The sequence below is a fragment of the Trichoplusia ni genome, chromosome 5 (genome assembly GCF_003590095.1).
Source record: "Trichoplusia ni isolate ovarian cell line Hi5 chromosome 5, tn1, whole genome shotgun sequence".
Taxonomy (NCBI): domain Eukaryota; kingdom Metazoa; phylum Arthropoda; class Insecta; order Lepidoptera; family Noctuidae; genus Trichoplusia; species Trichoplusia ni.
This window is the reverse complement of record NC_039482.1, coordinates 536806-558366: the sequence shown is the minus strand read 5'-3', so window position 1 is coordinate 558366 and position 21561 is coordinate 536806. Positions and strand designations below refer to the sequence as shown.

The 21561-nt window shown below is 35.4% G+C and overlaps 1 protein-coding gene across 4 annotated transcripts in view; it reads left to right on the top strand.

Annotated features, from left to right (window-relative positions):
* LOC113493936 (carboxyl-terminal PDZ ligand of neuronal nitric oxide synthase protein) overlaps window positions 1-21561 on the top strand; it is a 130677-nt gene that overhangs the window by 100570 nt on the left and 8546 nt on the right. The window contains exons 4-7 of one of the 4 annotated variants that reach the window (XM_026871974.1): window positions 519-626; window positions 2970-3167; window positions 16475-16625; window positions 18779-18948. In XM_026871974.1, the coding sequence (XP_026727775.1) occupies window positions 519-626; window positions 2970-3167; window positions 16475-16625; window positions 18779-18948 (627 nt within the window). Of the gene's footprint in view, window positions 1-518; window positions 627-2951; window positions 3168-7345; window positions 8658-16474; window positions 16626-18778; window positions 18949-21561 lie in introns of those variants that run through there. The other 3 variants (XM_026871973.1, XM_026871972.1, XM_026871971.1) reach the window with 3 other exon arrangements.

Below are 21561 nucleotides of genomic sequence, written 5' to 3'. Positions count from 1 at the left end.
TCTTGTACGTACCGCGAGCAGGTGCACGTATGAGCAGTGAATAATTATAATTGTTGCAATTTCCGTCCCGTTTTACAGCTTCTTAGAACTTGCGAAGTTGGTTCCATTTACAAGGGAAAGAGTGACGTAATGTCTTTTTAGAAATTTCCAGTTGATGTTAGACCGTAAGCACCATAAATAACGCTTAACTCCATAATTATTCTGCGTCAGGAATTTGTCTATATCTTCAAGCAAATTCCTTACCGGGAACAATGCTTGGCGAAGGAATTCTGCGCGTTATCTGCAAGTAATTAAACAAAGCACGTTATGACTTATGACCAAGTCGGAGAAGCGACTTATCATCTAGACAACTACTTATTGTTTGCTTCTTCTACATACTATTCAACATAAACGTTTATAAAAAAAAAAGTATTACGAGCTGTGAGTCTTTTAAAAAAGAACAAATAAATACAATTAAAAATGTGTTTTAGTACTCATTGGGATAAATAATCGACATAGATGATCGTTTTATGTTACAGTACGAGTTTAAGGCGCGAGGTGTGAAGAAACGCAAGGTGACTGTAGACGTGTCGACTGATGGAGTCCGAGTCACTACCAGGACCAAAATAACAAGTCGAAAGACCAAGGTGAGTCTCAATAACACAGCTAAAGTACACGCACTAACCCACTAAACCATAAATAGGATTACAATAATACTACCAAATAGTTTCAAAGTAGATGGCTTAAATAAACTTAATAGTTGGTAGTTCTGTAGAATGCCATGGCCAGTAAATGAGAAATATTTGTCTTGCGCATTCCCAGGTCCCTTAGCGGACCATGGAATGTTTTACCCAACTAGTTCTGTTTGCGGCGAGGGTCACCCTAAATTCGAACGGACAAAGACAACTAAAGGCCCTGGATTACAACAAATACATTGAACGGAGCAACTGATTACAAACTCAAATATATATCGAATTCATTTGGGGAATGGAAAGAATTAAAAGGTTTCAAAAACAATATTCGAAACCTTAATGCAGTGGTCTTTTTATTCATGAAATTCTTGTAATTTACATCGACTCGCTTGAAAGAGGTCTCGAGTTAAATAGAAAACTTCGACGTGGTCCGATTTATATTCAAGACAAAATCATTCGTATTGCTGGTTTAATATTAGAAAAAAAAACGCTCACGTATAAAAGTTAAGCGTTGAGATTGCTTGTTCTTGATGTAATCAATTACTCTGTGTACACTGTGTTTTAGTATTTCCTCTCAGTTTATTTCGAAAGAAATAAACGGCTGTACTTTAATAGGTAGATACGGTTTTAGGGCGTTTAGACAAGTTACATTTCTTCGACGCTCATTGAATTCTGATTCCTTCAATGCACTGAACTGCCAAGTCAAAGTCACGTCCCTTGTCAAAGAAGAATGACATTCCCGTAATTTGAAGTTTCTATTAAAGCCCAAACCCTTTCAAGCGAAGTTTTAAAAAAACGTAATAAACTTTAATCTTTATTCAAATAAATTATCGGGATTTTACCTATTCGACAACTTATTTTCAATAATCAGTATAAGTTCTATTTAATTAAGAAATTGGGTGGATTCAAAGAAATGATTTTATCATCATTAATTAAGCTACTCCATTATCTTGCTCTAAAACTTTTGTTGTTAGTTCTAATTGATTTTGCTCAGTAGCCCTTTGTAGAAGTTTAGTTCTTGTTGAGCCACACCCAATCATTCGTTTTAAAATTTAAAAGCTATTGATTCAATCGATTAATTGCTAATGTTCTACAGTTATTCATTTTGGGACTGAAGGTAAGGATCATTAAAGTATTTACCATTTTCTATCTATTAAATTATTCTGTACAATAAGTAAATGGAGTGGGATAAAATGGCGCGGATTTCGTTTCGGAGATCGTTTATCATCTCGGCGTTTAATAGACAGTTGTCAAGCCACTGTCTTCGAGGACCCATACCCAAGGAGGTTGCTTTTGTTACATCATTTCATTGTTATCCCAAAAGAATTTAAGCCTTGAACCTTTCATACTGTGAGTTATTTTTTTCTACTATAAATTAAGTCCATAAAAATTATTATACTTTCTCATCGTTCATTACACGATTTTTCTCTGATTAGCTTAAAATACTCCTTTTATTTTATTGTTTATGAATAATGCCTTTAATGATGGCTACAAATGACTTCAATCAGTACTTATAAAGCAATTATTTAAATGAGTTCCAGAATAATATTTATTTTTCATTTCAAAAGAGATTGTACTATTCGATACAGTAATTCATTATCGGCTTACATATTTTTGCTTCGACGCAATACAATTGTTTTTCTCTGTATAAGCCTTTCGTACCACGCATTGTATGTAAAATGAAAAAGAGTCAATATTTTTAAGTATAAAAGGTAAGGTATAAAATAATATTTAATTCACTTAGGTATTATTGAATTTCACGAGCCCGTACACTAAAGTATTGCAAAACTATTTAATTCTAAAATTTCGTACACAGTTTTGAAATCCTCACCGTAACGTCCTATTATTTAAAAACAAACAAGAGTTTGCTGTTAAAACAGTCCAGTTATAAGAGGTTTATGTCACATTTAAACTAACGACTCCTACTAACACATATGAGGTCGTATTATGAATTGTTTGAAACATCATTGTTTTCATACGAGGTAGAATAATGGCAAGAATGATAATTTATTTAGAAGCTTATCAAATTAATGAGATAAATTTCAGTACCATTTATTAATTTCCAATTAAGAGAATTGTTTTTAGATTAACTACGTTTAACAAAAAAGAGTCCAAAGAGATTCAAAATCCGAATGTAATTCAACATCGTTCAAATTATTATTCGAACGGATCGAAACAATGATGGTTAAAACCTCTTCCTAATACGATCTTTATTTTAATTTAAAATATTCATGTGTTTAAAATAATCCGATATTTTACAAAAACTTTTGAAATTGGAAGGTCAAGAAGTTGTTTCAGAAAAGCTCCGGATCTAAGCTCTTTGGGCGTGGAAGCAAAGCCAGTGGCTCCCACGAGGGCACAGAGATAATGCATCACCCTATCTACCGTATTTTCTACGTGTCCCACGATAGTTCTGATCTCAAGATTTTCTCGTACATCGCAAGAGATGGCGCCACCAACGTTTTTAAGTGCAACGTCTTCAAGAGCAACCGCAAGGTTAGTAAATTTCTTTATACTCTACTTACATTTTGGTGAAACACTGTTTTGTTAAAAGGTTTCTAGGTGGTTTATAGCAGATCTGTCTATCTATATTACGTAGTTTCTTTTTACCCTCTGTAGCTACAAAATATTTACTTTCATATACACAGTATTTTATTTTGCTACAAAAATTTGATCGTGTTGTTATATCTCAGTCATCCACAATTTGTTTGGATGAATTAAGCACGAATGGAGCATTGCATTTTGTGTAGCGTTTGTCTGTAAATACAGCCACGACTCTAATTTGATATTTGAGAAATGTGCAGAACCTGGATAGGCAAAGAGCTGTATCTCATCTCAAGCTTTAATTATAATTATAGTATGAGTGCAAGAGCGTGTTCTGTTGCAGAAACAAATGACTACATTCTTGTACATCCAGTTTACAATTAAATATTATAAAGACTAACGCCCATAATTGCTAGCTGTTCATCCTTTCTTTCACATATAATTTCTAATTCGAAACGTACAGCTCTAATAGGAAGTAAAGGGGACTTAACGATAAGAGTACAGCCCGTCGCTGACGATGTGAGTGTTCTTGACTCGAGCGTACTGTTTATTAAGATCGCAGGGGCTCGTAAACGGCCCCAGCAATAAACCGCAGCTGCGTTTCACTCGGCCGTGGAATATGTGAAAATGACCACTCCACGAACTACACGTCCTTTTACACTGATGGACTTAAATCGATATCCGGTCATCGGGACATCTCGTTATCTCGATCTACTGGGACTCGTATGATGAGTAACAGTTATAGGATGTTATAAATACTAGCGTTAATGGAAGCCTTCTTAAAGAAAATTATCAGTACTCACGCGTATTTATCAGGTTTCGAAATTAAGCTTATCAAAGCTGAAACTTTAGCTGGTTGGCTCGTAACCTCTATAAATCCACCTAACAAAAGTTAAAAAATAATAACACACAAATTGTTGTTTCATATTTAATTAATTTCGATCGTGAGCCATTCATCACATTTTTGTTCCATTTCAATAACGAAACAAAACAGTTGACATTTTTATTTTTCTGTTCCTCCTTAAATGATTTACGTGTGTTTCTAACTAATTATGTGCCTCGCATGTCCTCTACATCCACATTATGTAGATTTCTTTAATATCGCCAGTGAATCAATAAGAAAATTGATATAAATCTCGTTGCGTGATTACAAAGACATCAGACAGCCATTTGCGTGCGGAGCTCATGCAACAATATTTTGTTGTATTCATCTCTTGATACGATCAAGCAAAGTGTGAATGGACGCTTAGGGGGATTAAAAAAAAAATCTCGTGTTATACAAATATTTTTTCGCAATTTATTCGAAGTATAATTTAGGTTGTGCTTATTTCAGTATCCATGTTTCCATATATATAAGAATTCGTTGAATCGCGAATATTTTTTGCGCGCTCATGCAAGTTTTTATACATGCGTGCCGTTTATCAGTACTTACCTGACCTTTTTAAAGGATATCAGTGTAAGTCCCTCAAAAGCATCGCTCCGGGATTTCCACTTACCTACGCCCACGCAATAAATCCATTTTCTGGACCGCCTTTCATTAATCTTCTCCACGTGACCAAACCAAACATTGAAAAAATCCGCGCGGTAGTGTAGTGCGGTAAAAAATGCAATAAGCAGCAGTAGGAATGCTTCAGTGACCACAAACTGGAGTAGTACGAACAGTATCTCACATACAAACAGCTTCCATATTAATCCTATTATATCTATACAAAAATCTTAACTTGAAGGATAAAAATATAAAAGAAACCTCTACAAAATATTCGCATAAAAGTGTTTTCGAACTAAATTTTCAATTTTCGTCACATTTCCCTTTACAACGACTGCTTATAAAAATATTGTGTTGAGATGAAAAAAACCTTTTTCTAAGTTCGAAAGGCACAATTACTGTCACGAAACATAATGTACACCGGGTGTAGAAAACAAAATTGCAAACATCTTTGTCCATAATAAACTGCTTTACACATTGAAGGAACGAGAGGGTCGTTCTTTTATTGTATGTTCCTGCATTTTTATCACGGTATTATAATTAATTATCTTCCCTCCCTTGTGCAATAAAGACAAAGCTATGCTTTTTGTGATGTTATGATCTAAAATGATCAAAAGACTGAAAGTTCGTAACTTTTTAACAAAACTTGATTTTTTTTTCCATTTGTGTGTCATTAATATGGCCTTACACAGTTAATCGCAATTTTAATTTATCCTGCTCCCATTTTTGCGATACGTGGCAGTAGGAACGCAATATACGTATAATAAAACTGCCAGAAGTATGCAAAGTTCTCATATGAGGGACGTTGCCCGCGCTATGGTAAATTAATGTTTTATGACGTCACATCACTGCACTTGCCCGTTATATTACAAAATAAATTTCGTGTAACATCTAGTGGACCCTTGGCGTTCAGAACAGTATAGGTACTCCTAGCTACAGTATTATATAGGTATTTATACTAGGTATCCTATTCATTTTAACACAAATATTTTATAAACTTTTAAACTTTTTCTATATCATAGACTGCAAAAATAGCCTATTAGTATAGGTCGCTAAGACAAACCCACTGCGTATTGCTTCGATCTCCGTTTTCGAGCAAACACGCGCGACAAAACGGTTAAGCACCTCAGAGGAGGAATCATTCATAACAAAATTACATTTTCTAATTGTCTGGCCTTAGATTACCCATGTATAATTTTTTATTCCTTTCTTGATGCCGTTCTTAATCCAACGAATGAGCTTCCTTATTTTATGTAAAACATAGCCACCGCTATCGCAATACTACAATAGAAAAAAAAAATGATTGATTAATAAAAAGTAAAAAAAAAGCAACAAGACCAGTGTTAAATTGCGAGCCCAGATAATTAGCGTTTCTCTTGGGTTATTCATGTAGAGTTTTTGTTCGTGATCAGGAATAAAGTTTTTTGGCCTTCTCGGTGTGGGTAGAATCCTTTTTCATTAAAAAAACTCGAGTTTACTCGTAAATCGGATAGCGCCGTGTAGAAACTTCAAGTTTACGTGCTCTGGGTGTTAGTTAGGATTTAAACTCAATATACTAAAGAGACAGACCAGTTTCTTTTTAAAACAAAAGTGCTAGAATACTTGCAGTTACCTTTCGATACTTTTTTAAAACGATAAATAGTTTCGAGTCAACTGTGCAGCGTGTGATTAGATCAGGATTAAATTCAATATTGCGAAATACCTAGCTTCGAGAGATTTGATCATTCTTAACTTGGTTCCTGCTTAATGTTATGAGGGGGAAGCAATAATAACAATATTTGTAAATATTTTCGTATCAAAATTTCAAAAGGGTGGAAATCTTTATTTTTGTGTTAACAAAGCAACTTGTCAAAAGTTTAGAAAAAGACTTTCAAAATTATGAAAACCCATAAAGGATTCATTACGTTATAATCTTGTGTACGTCTGGTTCATGCATACAATACAACAACGATAGACTTCGGATCCGTTTATTTTCTTTCTTTAAATCCATTAATTAACAGTTCGCCTCTGTTAAAAACATTACCAAGAATTAAAAGGAGTCTAGTCATAACTATTAGGTAATGACCATTTATACTCGCCCGATTTCTTTAAGAAACGCAACTATTTGGAAAAATCTTCAACGTACCAAAAATTATTTAATTACGGTACGAACGTAGCATCAACGTGATCGTAAAATTAAGTTTTTGCGTGAGTATTCTCTAATTTGGGATGTTATAATCAAACCTCCTTTTTATAGACAATATAAATCTTCAAGTCCACAAGCTACTCGACTTTTATAATCAATTACAGTCGCCGATCACTCGTTCACAAAGCCCATAAATATTCAAGAAGTAACTGAGTTGTTTGCGTTGAATCGTTTGCGGCCGCTTTTTAATTGCACCAATTGATTGAGAGTATTTTATTATCTCCGACATTACGATTATGGCTTAGTTATGAGTTCAGTGAGCGGATAGTACACACAAACGCGTGTTTCTTATGTAAACTTGAGACTAGTTAAATAAGAGGTACTTTAAGTCCGTCGATGCCAACCAGAGCTATATAAAAGGAACAGTATTTTAACTCTCTTCTCTGTTTTCGACTATGAAAGTATAATATCAAGTTTGTTAAACTGGATTAGCACAATAAATACTCGTACTCAGAAAAATACTACATTTTTCCTAACAGAAAGACATCGAAAGGTGAATTAAAAAAGGGTTATAGTTCAAATGCCTAAATTACCTAAATATGAGATGTTAAACATTTCCCGGAATTTCAGAAATGCTTTTTCTTCATCCACCTACAATACGCCATTTGTCAAACATTACATTGACACCCCGTCGAATAACATTTGCCAACTATAAAGTACCTCGAGAGTAATAAAATAATATAGAGAAGCTATTAATAACAAGTTGAGCTGAAATAAAGTCTTTATAAATCCTATCAGGTTCATTCCGTACGTCGTAAACCGCCACTCAACAATTTAGGGCAATGATTTATGATTTTCTTTTTTTATCGCGCTGTTTGAACTACAGGAGAAATATTTGATGTAAATTTTGAAGAAAATGTGAACTGTTATCAACAAGTTTCCCTGATCGCTACGTACAAAGGAGTAAAGCGCTTGGAAACACGCGAATATGTTTATTTGTGGTACTTGGAGCGACGCGCGACGCACGCGCAGACCATGCCTTCGCCATTTCAGTTGTTTCGTACCAAAGCGTGCGGACGCGCGCATTATGTTAAAAAATGTGTGTGCATCGTGATTAAAAGAAATACATGTGGACCCGATAAACAGTGAATCAGTTACAATGTCCAACCACAGGGACCATAGTAAACAGAGGAAAAGTGAACATCCATTGAAGAATTTACCTACAGAAGTCTTATTAAAAGCCAGAAGTACACTTTTCTCGTTAGGTGGTGCCCTAAAATCAAAAAATGATCAGCAACGTCCAAAGTTACCAAAACAGGATACCAAAGACAAGAAAAGTCACGAACAGAGATTAAAAAGCAGTCGATCGGAACCAGAGTTCAGCGAAGTACGAAAAAATAAACACAGGAGTAGAATTGACGATGGCTACTCCCGTGATTACAATATGGGTGGGATGAGACCACGGCCGTTATCAGTAGGAGCGAATAAACGATATGACCAGGAGTTAGAAGACTTCCATGTCGGGAGTTTTCCTAAAGAAACACCACTGCACAGACAGTTTGAGTCTGCGGAAGAAGTGTGTGTTCAATCACGACTAGTTATTCCTGTTTCCGAAAGACTGAATCAAGATGTTCAAATGCAGGATGTCAGTGAAAGGCCAAGGAAAAAGCTCTCGTTTCGTGAGCCTGAGATAGTCAGTGGTGGCAGTGCAACGCTAGGTCGCTCCCATAAAATAATGGGGGTCAACAGTCTGTCAAGACGACCGAACCGGCTATCGCTACGATCTGACCCGCCTTTGAATAATTTAGAAGGCGTGGACTCAGATTTGGAGGTATGTCAATTTAGGTAAATTTAAATAAAAACAAATCACAAAAAACTAGCCAAATCACATGATCATGGATCACCACTTAAAAAAACATTATAAAAAACAAATCACATTTCTAAAAGCGCATTTTAATAAAACATGAAATTTTCCGCTGCAATTGTCGTTACTATCCGTTTGTTAAGTTTCCCACTGTAATTTTAAATGAACGATGCTAACCGTTAAATACAAGATAAATACATCAGCTGGCAGATCGCGTTCAAAATAGTAAATCTGGATGAATATAGCTTATTGCGGAAATATAATTGAAGCTACCAATTACGTCAATTGGGCTAATTGGTACTCTGATGTTGATGGCTAAGAAACACACGCAGACGTGTAAAGCGTAAAAGGTGGAACAATCGTGCGGCAGCGAGTGACTTTAGTTTGTGGCACGAGCTGTTTGATGTTTATTTTGATAGTCCGCGCCCGTGGCCAAGGACCGGCTCACGGAAGCGCCGATTTATTATAAATCGAAGTCTCCAGTGACATTTATCTGCGTATTATTTTCCCGCGGCGTGGACTTACGTCAAGGGCGATACTTCCGTCGTCGGCTCCATTTATTATTTAGAAAACTTTAGTAAACTGATTATGTTTGTACGAGAGATATTTTGGAACTGCCGCCGCCAACGTGTGAATTACGCACTGGAATAGTTACTAAAACATAGTCTCGCTATCATTAATTCTCGGTGCGTTTAGTTTACGTTCTAAATCAACACACAAGTGCTAATGGAGTGAAATGAAGCATACAATGTTCTAACATTCGATGATTGTAATATAATATGCACGTACAAACACAATATGCGATAAACTGACGAAACAGCTGTCCAAGTTTTTTCAGCTTTATAGTTTCGTCGAACTTTTCCGCAATAACATAAATTATCAAATAAGAAAACTTACGATTGTTTTTATTGAACATAATAACATTATTTTAGTTTTATTGCGGATCCAATTTTTAACTCGATATTCGCATGCATACTGAGGGTTAATACTTTTCGAATACTCAAAAGGTGACTGTACAAATATTATAAACTTCTTTTTAAACATCTAAGTAGATACATAAAGACAAACTTTTACTATCGCAACGGCTGAAAAACAAAAGACAACTCGACTAGTCACTACTCACTATTTTATTCCTCGTTATATCGCATAACATCTATTTAATGTAGAGTCAGCAACTACTAACAAGATAGTGTCTTCTCAGGACATTTCGGGTGCTGAGTCACTTGTACCGTCCTCGTGTATTAATGTCGTCACCGTCGGACTGTCAGGTCAGAACACCCGAGCATCGCCTCATCTAATACCTGAAACTAGGACATTGGTCTAAATTATAACAATAACCGTTTTATTAAAGCAAATTTTAACATCAACTTTTAAATAAATTGTTGTGGTCATTTAAGACGTGATCCTTTAATAAATAATGTTAAAAAAGATTTCAGAATCATGTGTAAAAATATTGCAATTCAAATATAAAAGATTACCTAATTTACTCGATTAAAATTACTGAAATAAACCAACACAATTTTCGGATTTTGGCAAATAAATTATTTTATTCACGTAGCAATATGCCGTAAGTTAAGAAAAATCTAGATTTGATAAAGTAATTCTTAAATTTAATAATTTGCCTTTCGAATAAATTATATTAATAAAATATTTATTTGAATATTTTCTTTTAACAGAAGTCTGTTATCATAACACGTCATTCGTAAAAGGCCCTTAAGAAAGGCACCTGGAGTAACTCCGAGTTCGGCCTTGCATCGTCTGTAGTTTTATAAAAGAAATAGTAGTAATTTATGAGACGTGGGTTGCAGTCGTAAACACAGGACTGCGCTAGAGAGCGAGCGGCGTCCGAGCCGGCACCGGCACGTACAAAAGCTTTTATCCAAAACCAACCGCATTTCTTTAACCTCACCGTAGTGACGACGACAGCCAAAATAGACGACTGACGTGTACAATCCGATGAGGTAGCCAAAAATTATGATCGGCATAAAGGTCATTTTTATAATAACTATCGTGAGACTGATTCATTATTAAATGATGTAACGGTTTACTCACGCGTATTTATCGGGGTAGCCCGACTAGTTTCGGACCCAACCGGAGTCCTTAATCATGAGCAGACGCGGCGGGATCGCGAGTCGAACTGACGTCAGCGGCCGCGCATCTCGCTGCGTAGCGTCGCGCCCGCGCCGTGAGCGGCGGTGGGGCCGGCGACGCCGGTGGCGCGGGTGGGGGGTCTGCTGTCGTCATTGGCATCGTCCGTGCTCCCGTACTGGCTGAGTCAGTGCATACTATGCTGACCGCGTCGCTTTCCAGGCTTGGCTTCGTATGACATAACGCAGCATTCAATGCTGGTTTCCACGCTGGTGGCAGTGTCCATCCACGATCTCTATTGAAATTCGGGTGACGGCTGATTTCTATAGCCTCACGTACTTTTCGCGGCACGAAGTATTTCTCCTTCGCTAGTACGGAGGCTTTGTCGAAACGTATGTAGTGTGCCGTCCCCGCATTACACACATGTTCTGCCACTGCTGACTTGTCGGTGTCCATGTTCTTCATGCTGCGTATATGTTCGCCAAGTCTGGTTGCTACATTACGCCGGGTTTCCCCAATGTAGCTCAGGCCGCAGTCGCACGGTATTTTGTATACTCCCGGGAAGCCTAAAATAATAAAAATAAAGGTCATTGTCTTGGCCTCACCAATTTTTGTCCTAATTTTTCTTCTAATTTTACAACCACGTCATTATACTGCACAGCTGTCTAAACGCAGAACGCTTCCAATAACTGTATTACTTTACTACATCGATTTTCTTGTTTGATGGGTGATTTACATTTTAATTAAAACCACGAATTGCCTTATTTCTGGAACAGATGTTACTGCTACCTTCGCTTTATATTAAAAATTACCGAAAATGGTTTTAGGGTGACTTTACCTGGCGACGCTTAATTGATACCTGAAAATAAAAGTAAAAATCTGAATATTTAACGTCCAATATTTACAAGAATAGATACGCAATAAAATTCGGAACAACATAATACATATTTTATCGTCAGAGAATGGACTGCAATAGTTCGGACTATTAAATAAACGCACTATCAATCTAGAACTGTAAACATTTTTATTTTATTTTATAGTGAAAGCATTTCGATTTGAAATCTAATATATCACTTCGCCACACTAAGTAAGTAGCTTAATGTTTCAAAGCAGGTAGCTAATACCCGTTTTAGTGATCAATCAGTAATCCGCGTACAAATATTGGGCGTTTCAATCATCGATCAGTGTCAAACTTTGCCATTATTCACACAAACGAGCCTTGAACGGCTATTTATTTTATTATGGATATTAGGAAACTTGAATTATTAGTTTTCTATCGTCCTTTAAGGCCCTCTGAAGTTTCCTGAGCTTCTATGTGAGTATTGGAGATAGCTGGAAAAACTTTCCCGATATGGATTTATTTATCTTTGCAAATGTACCTATTTTTTCTTTATCCAGAAAGGAAAATTTATCTGGTTGATATAAAGGGCTCTGACATAATTCTGCGATTTAGCCACGTTCAAGGTTCTGGACGTTCCGATAATTAATTATATTACCGATGAGAGACGGAAAAGTTTTTAGTTCTTCTGTACACTTTGTCATATTAGTGTCAATTTATGTAGAATCACGGGGCTTGACAAATAGTGGTGTCGTATCTCTTTCTCGAAATGCACGACTCGCGTAATATCGTGTCGATCCCTGGCCGCGGGCCAAGGACTGCTACTGAACTCTGTCTAGTGTCCACTCCATTACACTTATTATACACATCCACTACTAATCGAGTGAGTCTGTATAATAAGTACCCACATTTAGTTAAGATACGCCAAATTTCAAGCGTATACAATAAATACGATGGATTTATCTGTATTTGATGTTCTAATTAGATAACTGGCTCTCGATAAAATGACTTCAAATACAGAGTGGATTTTAGCCTAAATAATAGTAGGGAAAATCATATCAACATTTCTAAATTAGTATTGTCAATTACTGCACTCTTGAATTCAAACAAAGAGTGTCACAGCCTGTCATATCGCGGTTTGACATATTCTCTAATAGGCACAATAAGCGTAACTTTGGAAGTTATAAATATTATTAATTAATTAGGATAAACGCTTTCTACCATCGGTTAGTTAATATTAAATTACACACATTTTTCTTTTGTAAATAAATGAGAAGTTAAGCAACAGAGGAGCATTTTTCTTCCATCACTTGTATATTTACTGAATTTCGTTTTGCAAAAGTGTCGTTAAATCTTTTCATTCCATCTACAATCAATGAAATTTACCAAGATTGACAGTCGTCTATTTTATTCCATAGATTCTTAATATAAAAACAAAAGCTACAAACCTTTCAACTGAAAATCCAAATTTTCATAATCACAGCATGCTACAGTTAACTAGTTGTTTATGACAAACATAAACCACAGTTAACGCATAAATTGAAATTTAATTTCAAATCATCGTGGTCTACATAATCAGAAACCTTGACCGGCTCGGAATGTTCCAAAAGTCATGAAATCAATATTGATGACGATCTCAATTTTTCCGCGTTTCCACGCCGTCTGATTGTCCCCTATGTTTTTATGGCAGTCGTAAAATTGTTTACTCATGAATATGAATAGGCAGATAAGGCGATATGAATTTTTCAGCCTACCTGTGTTTTCATTTACCTCGGATGATTGGGTTATGAATAATATCTTCGTTTGGCGTTATGTTTGATACATAGGGCCACATCGGTCGCCAGGGCAGTGCCAGTACTAAGAATCCTAATGCCATTACACGAAAGAGATGGATATACTTTACTTATAGCGGCGTTTTGCTTCCACAATGACCATAGCCTAGATTACAGAACTCCTTGTACAGACATTTTGTCAATTACAGTAGAACTGTTATGTTTTTAAATCAACGTTTTACTTGAACTATCGTCATAAGTAGCAAAACTTAAATGGGAGGAGCGTTAATTATTCAAGTTATTACTATTTAAAAATAAATAATAAAGTTAGAATCCTTTTAACAAACTATCTTCTCGCCTTTTTTTCAATATGTACGCAAAGATAAATAACCTATTGAACCTACACCATCAAAATAGCTGAACAATTTATTTAAAACTTATAAAAGCGGATAGTGTTACTTGTTTAGTTATATTAAACCACTTGCTAAACTAATACAAAGTTGGTTCAACAGTAACTGCTCTATCTGCCTCGATGTCAGTACTGTTAGGAGAAACAAGTTATAATATTGTACTAAAACTTCCAAAGTACACTAAATTTGTCTCCCTGGGAGCCCCTCCATGTATTAATAACTAGATTTTGCTCGAGCTTGCGCTTGCGTGGAAGTAGGAAATTTATGTAAAATTTAACCGATATCCTTTTCACTTTCATTCGTAATTTTTTCAATAATCGGTACAGTTCAGCTATTAAGCCATAAATTATAACAATCAGCTACATTGACTGTATTCTTAATAACCAATGATAATTAATTTAGCTTCGATAAAACATTAAAAGCTTTAGTTACAAATTACGAACTACTTATATCCCTTTGTTTCAAAATCGGAATTTGGTCCAAGAAACATTTTTTTATATTTTAACACTCAGATCCCTCCTAAAAATATTCATCCTAGTGTTTGTAGTGACAGCATAACAAACATTAATATTGCGTATATTTTGCAAAGCCTGATTCTCAGAACAAAAACCTATTACACACAAACGTAGAAAATTTCCCAAAATAATGAACTAAACAGACAATTTAGTAATAAAACAACAATTTGGACTAAACTGTTACCGTCTTTATTAACGACGTTTATGCTGACCATACACCGACTGTTGAGCTGTTTATATTCCATTATGTCAATGGCTAATCAGTTTCTAAAAATTATTAGCTGTTAATTGTTAAAAATATGTAGTAAACAAACCGAGATAACTAAGAACAAAGTTTAGTGGTATTTAAAATTACTCATCGGAATATTTTCAGCTTTCTCAGGAACAATGTTATAAAACAACGTGTTATGGGAATAAAGTATGTATATCAAAATAGGCAATGCTACATCGCCTTAAAAAAGAATATAATATCTGAAATGTACATTATAGGAGAGACACTTAATGTGCTAGTTCAATACTTTACAGCGATTGAGTTAGTTAATGCTACCTTATTTTATACTTATAGTAAACTATCGATGACAGCGATTTCATTCCCGTAGAAGGGTGACTTAGAACAGGGTTATTTTGCATATAAGTTTTGAAAAAAAAACTACGTGAATAGTTAAATTGACAAGAAACAAAAACTAAATTTTAAGTGAAGCTTACTACAATAGCGTACAGAAAAACAAACGAAAATTGAAAACAAACTTTTATAGACCAAGCATCAAATATTCTTAAAAAAAATCATTGTACAGATTTTATTATTCTGTGATCATGTTTCATTCGATTTATAATTGATATATGATTAACTTACTTTATCTTCGTTAGCTTTTAAGCGAAAACCATTCGTATATTCTAAGAGATTATTTATATACGTGACAAAACAATATATTCCTACACATATCGTTATGATAACACCCCACACAAGCCTTATGTAAACATGTTCATTCAGAATAAACTTCAATAAACAGCTTATTCGGTACTTGATTGGCACTCAAGTGGAAACCGTTTAGCAGTACTTAAACACATCGATCCCATTGGCACATACTCGTACCCCGAATTAGATAGGCGGTTTAATCGTTTTAAAATAATCATCCTGTAGTTTGATTTCAGTACAGTACAGTCAGCGTTGCAAGTTATTTGAACTATTAGATTTACAAGAAGTTTCAACTATTTTTGATTGAGATAATAAGTTAAACGCCTGAATAGAAAATTCCAGATAAGTTCCACTACTGGGCACAGACCTTTCCCATGTAGTAGATGTTTTAGCATTGATGACCGCGATCCTTCATAGAGGGGTTGACGATTTCAGTTTTTATTATTAGAAAACCAGATTTTTATTTATTAACTTATGCTTTTTAAATTTACAAATTTATAAGGTGGTCTTAATGCCCGAGGCAATTAATATCAGTTACAATTAGATAAGGTAATGTTTCCTTCATCGTATTTCAAAACAGTTTTTAAATAATTAATTAACTATATTTATAAACCTTTAAAAAGATTTTGCAGTTTCGTTGCTGATCGTCCGAGCAAATCTCTCTGGACATTTCATATTTGATTAAGACTTGCATATTTGACGAGTGCTAGCAGTACGTCTTTGACTTAACATCTCATACTCACTAATGTGAGTGGAAGACGAACTTGCTCTCATATTAAATTCAGGTCAGGTTCGCTATTCAGGAAATGACACGGAGATGTCGTGTGACATCTGAATACTGAAAATGTTTAAGGAAATTTGTACATTTTATGGCATCTGTATACAATGATATATTTTGCGTTTCGTAGATAAACATTATACAAGTTCCATTCGTTAACTTTTGTTTTTAAATGAGTAATGAGTATGAGTCTGTTAATATTTATAATCACTTAACCATGAATATAAATTAGTCATACCAAACAAAATTAATAACTTGAACAGCAGTTTAATGCGAGGAATAACTATATTTTTTAGTAAAATGCTACTCATAAAGAAAGTAATAGATTTAGTAATTTGTTTCATTCCTAAAAGCAGTAGGTATTTAAAGTATTACCAAGCTAATACTTTCAGACTTTGGTAAAACTTTTATTGAAAAGTTTAATAAGTTTTTTCGAGCTATTCAGCATACCTTGATACTGTTGGCAGAGCCAGGCGATGAGGATTGTGCGCACCGTGGGCCAAGCATTCGAGGTGTGCCATAAGATGCAGAGCAACGGCCCAGACCAACCCGCGCCGTCGACATCGTCCGCGCCAGACCAGCCCGTGCCCAGTTGCAGCGACACCGCCGCTTCCAAAGGTTTGATAGAACCCAAAAAGGGATCACAAGACACTCCTGTACCTCCTTACGATTCATGTGTGTTTGAACACAAGCTACATTTTGGTACACAAGCGTTTGTTCTACGTGACGTGCATTCAATTGTCTGATCTCGCGGCCACCCGGCTGCTAACGAATGACGTCAACAACATCAAACGCTAAAAACACCATTGTAATAACCCCATCATTTTAGTTACGTTACTTTTTAATAGATGCTGTATGTGTCGATGACCCCTTTTCATCAGAAATCTAGATTATTATTTTATATTAAAATTGTAACTGTCAACTTTTATTCCTAAGTACTTTTGTGATATGTTTCGACCTACCACTCGCGACAGATTGTTTTTCCATTTATCTTCTGCCCCGCGAGTTTAATTCCAGCGAGTTAATTTTACATCGCCCGATAGCGATTTCATCTATGTTCACATTTTTTTTGCACGGCGAATAAAATATAATGTGTCACTTAAATAAATTGCGCGTCAAGAATGTTTATGTGGCTTTGCGTAATTTATAAGAATTATAAAACGACAGACTAAATATACTTTCATATTAAACAGTAAATTATATAATAAATTACTGGACGATAAATGAATGCTTTCGTAATCAAGGTACTAGTTCGTTTTTAAGCAAAGTCGTCTATTTTTTCTATAAACTCGTAGATATTTGTAGAGTCTCATGACTCTATTCACAGGACTACAGTTTCAAATCAAAAAGGCCTGAGATTAATTATTAATTCCACCCTAAAAAAGGAAACAATTGCCAGCTGTTAGTTGCTTCGACCCCTTTTTAACTTTTAATGAACTTCTGACGTAATCAATCAATTTTGTCCGAAACAGTTATTGTCTCGAACTTTTTTGCGTAGGTTTCATATTAATAAGTTCTCTTTGAACTTCGTCATCACTTCAGGAGAAGTCCAAACACGCCCACCGCACATCACTTCCTAGTGTCACATCTTTGATGAAGCACAGTGAACTACAAGTTCCTATACAAGATCAAACTGTTTTACACACATACGTATGTTCTAGGGACTTCAAATAAAGTGTGCTTGTAGTAACGTTTCAATTGCCACGCCACACAAGAGTTGGTCATATAGCGGAAAGTCGTAAAAACGGGCCACCTTGTGCCAACTAGGCATCATTTGATGTTAATATTTTATATTGCAGTGGGCGGCCAGTTATTACACATTATTTTGTATACATAAATGTACGTCACTATTGTGTGTCACCCGGTCTTAAAAGTAACTGAATATAAATTTAAATTCTCGGGTAGGACACATGTTGGCATTTGTTTTAGTTAGATTCTATGCCGATTCACGTACCTAGGTACTCATTTTTCTTTTCGGCCGTGGTTTTATCTTCCCCACCTACAAGTCAGATTACTGCACGTTATATTGTATTCATTTTTACCGTTTGTTTGGGTGGCCTATAATTAGCTTTTATGTATCGGTTTATGACATCCGACGTAACGTGTAGGTAACAGCTAGTTTAACGAGCGACGTCATAATTTTATTGCGTTTACCTTCATTTGCATAATTCAGTCTTCTTTGATTTTGGTTCGCTGACGGTGCGTACACATTGCGCTTGAGTTGATGACCCTTCCAAACCGCCGTAAACTTTATTCGTTCTTTAATTAAACAAAGTTCTCCGTACAGTGTTTTATTGCACACTACTTTCTTAACAACTTCATCGTGTGAATTTGTCTTAAATATACCGTAGTAAACCGTCACGTCAATCGGTTTCAAATAAGTTTATGTTTCACGCTGCCGTCGTAAATATTCGTTTCGCAGGTTTTTTTTTCTTTTTCGTCATTTATGTTGCATGCTAACAGGTTGTACATAATATATACATACATACACGCATACATTACGACTTGGTGCGTCGCAACACGCTGCAGTTGCCAAGAAAAGAATGTTGACTGAAAATTTTAGAGAGAATTCATCTTCCAGTAAACGCAGCGTTTAATAAATCACTTCATATGGTCTAATAAACGTTAGCACTAACGAAATAATATTTCGTATATTCCGTCTGCCGTTTGTTGTTATTATTCAATTATGTGCGTTCATGCATCGCTGGCTGTTGATAATAGGATTCATTTCCTGGAAGAGATATGATGTGAGAGCCGTGTCTATTCAACAGAAGCAGCTTCTGATTGCGGTGCCTCCGGTGTGTCCGGGGCGTCCGAGGCAGCTGCGTCTACTACCAAGGTAGTTGTGGAGCATGTACCCACGGCCAGTCGCGAGGAGAGACCTAAGCACTTGGACCTGCTGCCGCCTCCGCCGAGGAAGGAAGGCAAACGATCGACGCAGGTGCGTATTTCATTTTTTTATTAGTATTTTGTCTAACGAGGGGTTTCACAAATATTCAGTTACGAGCGCAATTACAGACTCAGAAAAATGATGTCCTAAGCGGGGATCGAACCCACGAAACGTCACGCACATTATTTTTGATCTGTTACACAAGTCGGGGTCTACAAACATAAAATGTTTTTCTCTTGTTTGTTACCAATTCGTTATTACTAAAGATGACCACATCAACTCTAGCAGATTTTATCTCTATAATTTTTATATTTTTACCAAACAAAGTTCTCATTTAGATCCCTTAAAAGAATTAAGATCAAAACATAATAACCAACGCAATTTCCACCGCAAAAATATATCTCCAAAAAACATGAAAAATAATAACATTGTATGATAAAACGTTTTTCGTATAATAGGCTTAAGCAAGCTAACAAGCATTTCATCTGTTGTATCGGATTAACGAAATATAAAAAGGTACGGTTTCGGTTGCTCTTTTTTTGTGAAAATACAAATTTATTCAGAAAGAAAATTTAGTTTCGGGGAATAAGACAAAAAGGTAAAGCTTGTAATTTTGTACTCTGCCCAACCCGTCGGGGCCATCTTAGTAAATTTCAACATATTCCAAAATAATGATGTGGGTAAAGAAATTTTATTAGAAAAAAGCTTGGATCACGCAAGATATCGAAACGAAGGCGCCTTTTAAGTTTTTTTGTTTCGGTACTTACAATGTACAAGTAATACTTTTAAGGCGACTCCCCCGAGAAAATCTTCTAATCTTAGGATTTTTCTTTGTTGGAATTTTAAAATGAAGTTGCTTTGTTTCTTTACGAGAATCGCCTACGAATTGGTATTTTATAAGGCTTCAGACTTCGGTATCCGAAGATTTATAAATTCTTCCAATTAATTAGGAGAAAAACAGAGAAACGTGATAAAATATATCTGGACTGCCCGACCTTTGTCTTCTAGGTTAGATGGTACTATTTGGGTCGACACTAACGTCACTATCCATTAGTAAGGTCACAAACTAACAAACATTACCTCTTTATTACCTTCTTTGTCCCCAATGAAAAGATCGCTGTCCAATCCCAACTTTAAATTTGTATGAAGTTTTTTCCCTACACCGGATATTCCCTTGAAATAATGAATATAGCAAAACAACGATTGCTATTTAGACCATTATTACACTTTGACAGAAATACCTAAATTGACGTATAATATGTATGGTGTTCATAACTGAAAGTTCTATCTTCTATTAACATATTACATTGAAACTTGGAGAATCGTGACAGTTATTCAGCTTTTGCCCAAGCTATGTTGGGATCAGCTTCCGAAGTTACCAGGTTCAGCACAGTGCTAATAATATTTATATTAATTCACTTGCATAAAGATCAGCTGAAGTTAGTGAACTATAACAAGTTGGTTGAAACACGAACTCCGATTTAAATACTTAGTCAAACCAGGATAGGCTGAAGGCGAAAATAAGTTAGACCGCACTTAATAACTTTGTTACTGAGGCTTCCGACCAAAATCTAGGGTTTGGTTATTAATAAAAATCTAATTTTAATGTTCAGCTTTCAATGTTTTCCATTTAATAATACTATTATTTATATTAACAAAAGAGAGAATGTTCGGCCACCTGAGGGGCATACATTTTTCATACGTTGTGTCATTACTACGAAAAAAGTATGTCAATAAAAACAACGTGAAATTTAAATATTTAATTATAATTATCAGAAGAGCCACCTACGGAATATTGAAATACAGAGATTGGTGTGGATTTAATTAAAATAAAATTTCACACCACCCCTTGGGGCGACACCGTGTCAGTTAAAATTAATTATAAAACCAGTACATTTCAGTTTCCGCCAATACTGCACATGCATAAGACATGCCTTTGGCATACGATATTGGGAATTTATTTACGTGACCTAAAAACTCACAATCCACAATGAAGTATTCAGAGAGACAGAACGAAACTCCTACCAATTTTTTTAAAAAAGGTCGTTATGGTCGTTTAGTTGAAATGAAACCTTCTTACTAAGACAAGTTTTCATCTCATGAAACGTTGTAACTAGACTAGACAAAAACGATTAAAAATAAAACGAGGTCATACATTTTGGGGGTGACCACATTTTTGTTTGAACCCCTTTATATTATTATCTAAAACTCAATATACGCATTTGAGCTGTTTTTCTTTGAAATTGGTACAGAAACATTGTCTTAGCTTCCGAGAATATCTATGAACATCTTTATAGATGTTCTGTCATCGACTGAAGTGCAACGTAACCCGTCTACCGAGGAGCATTTTGCATGATATATATTATGTTTCGATATAGAATCCTCAATACGGTCAGTCGGTTACGAGATTCTCTGAAATAAACACGTTTAAAAGACACGTAGCAAATAACACTTGCTGTAAACCTGATTGATAAAACTTTGTCTGAATAGATTGCAACACTAGTTCGGACCCAAAAGCTTAATTTAAGCATAGGTATTTGGATTAAAGTTTTCCAAAACTTCTCATCAAAATGTTTTCTGTGTATTTATGACAACATTAGTCGGAAACAATTAATGCATGATAAATTGTTATTGACTGCCAAGCACTGACCATATTTGAGAAAC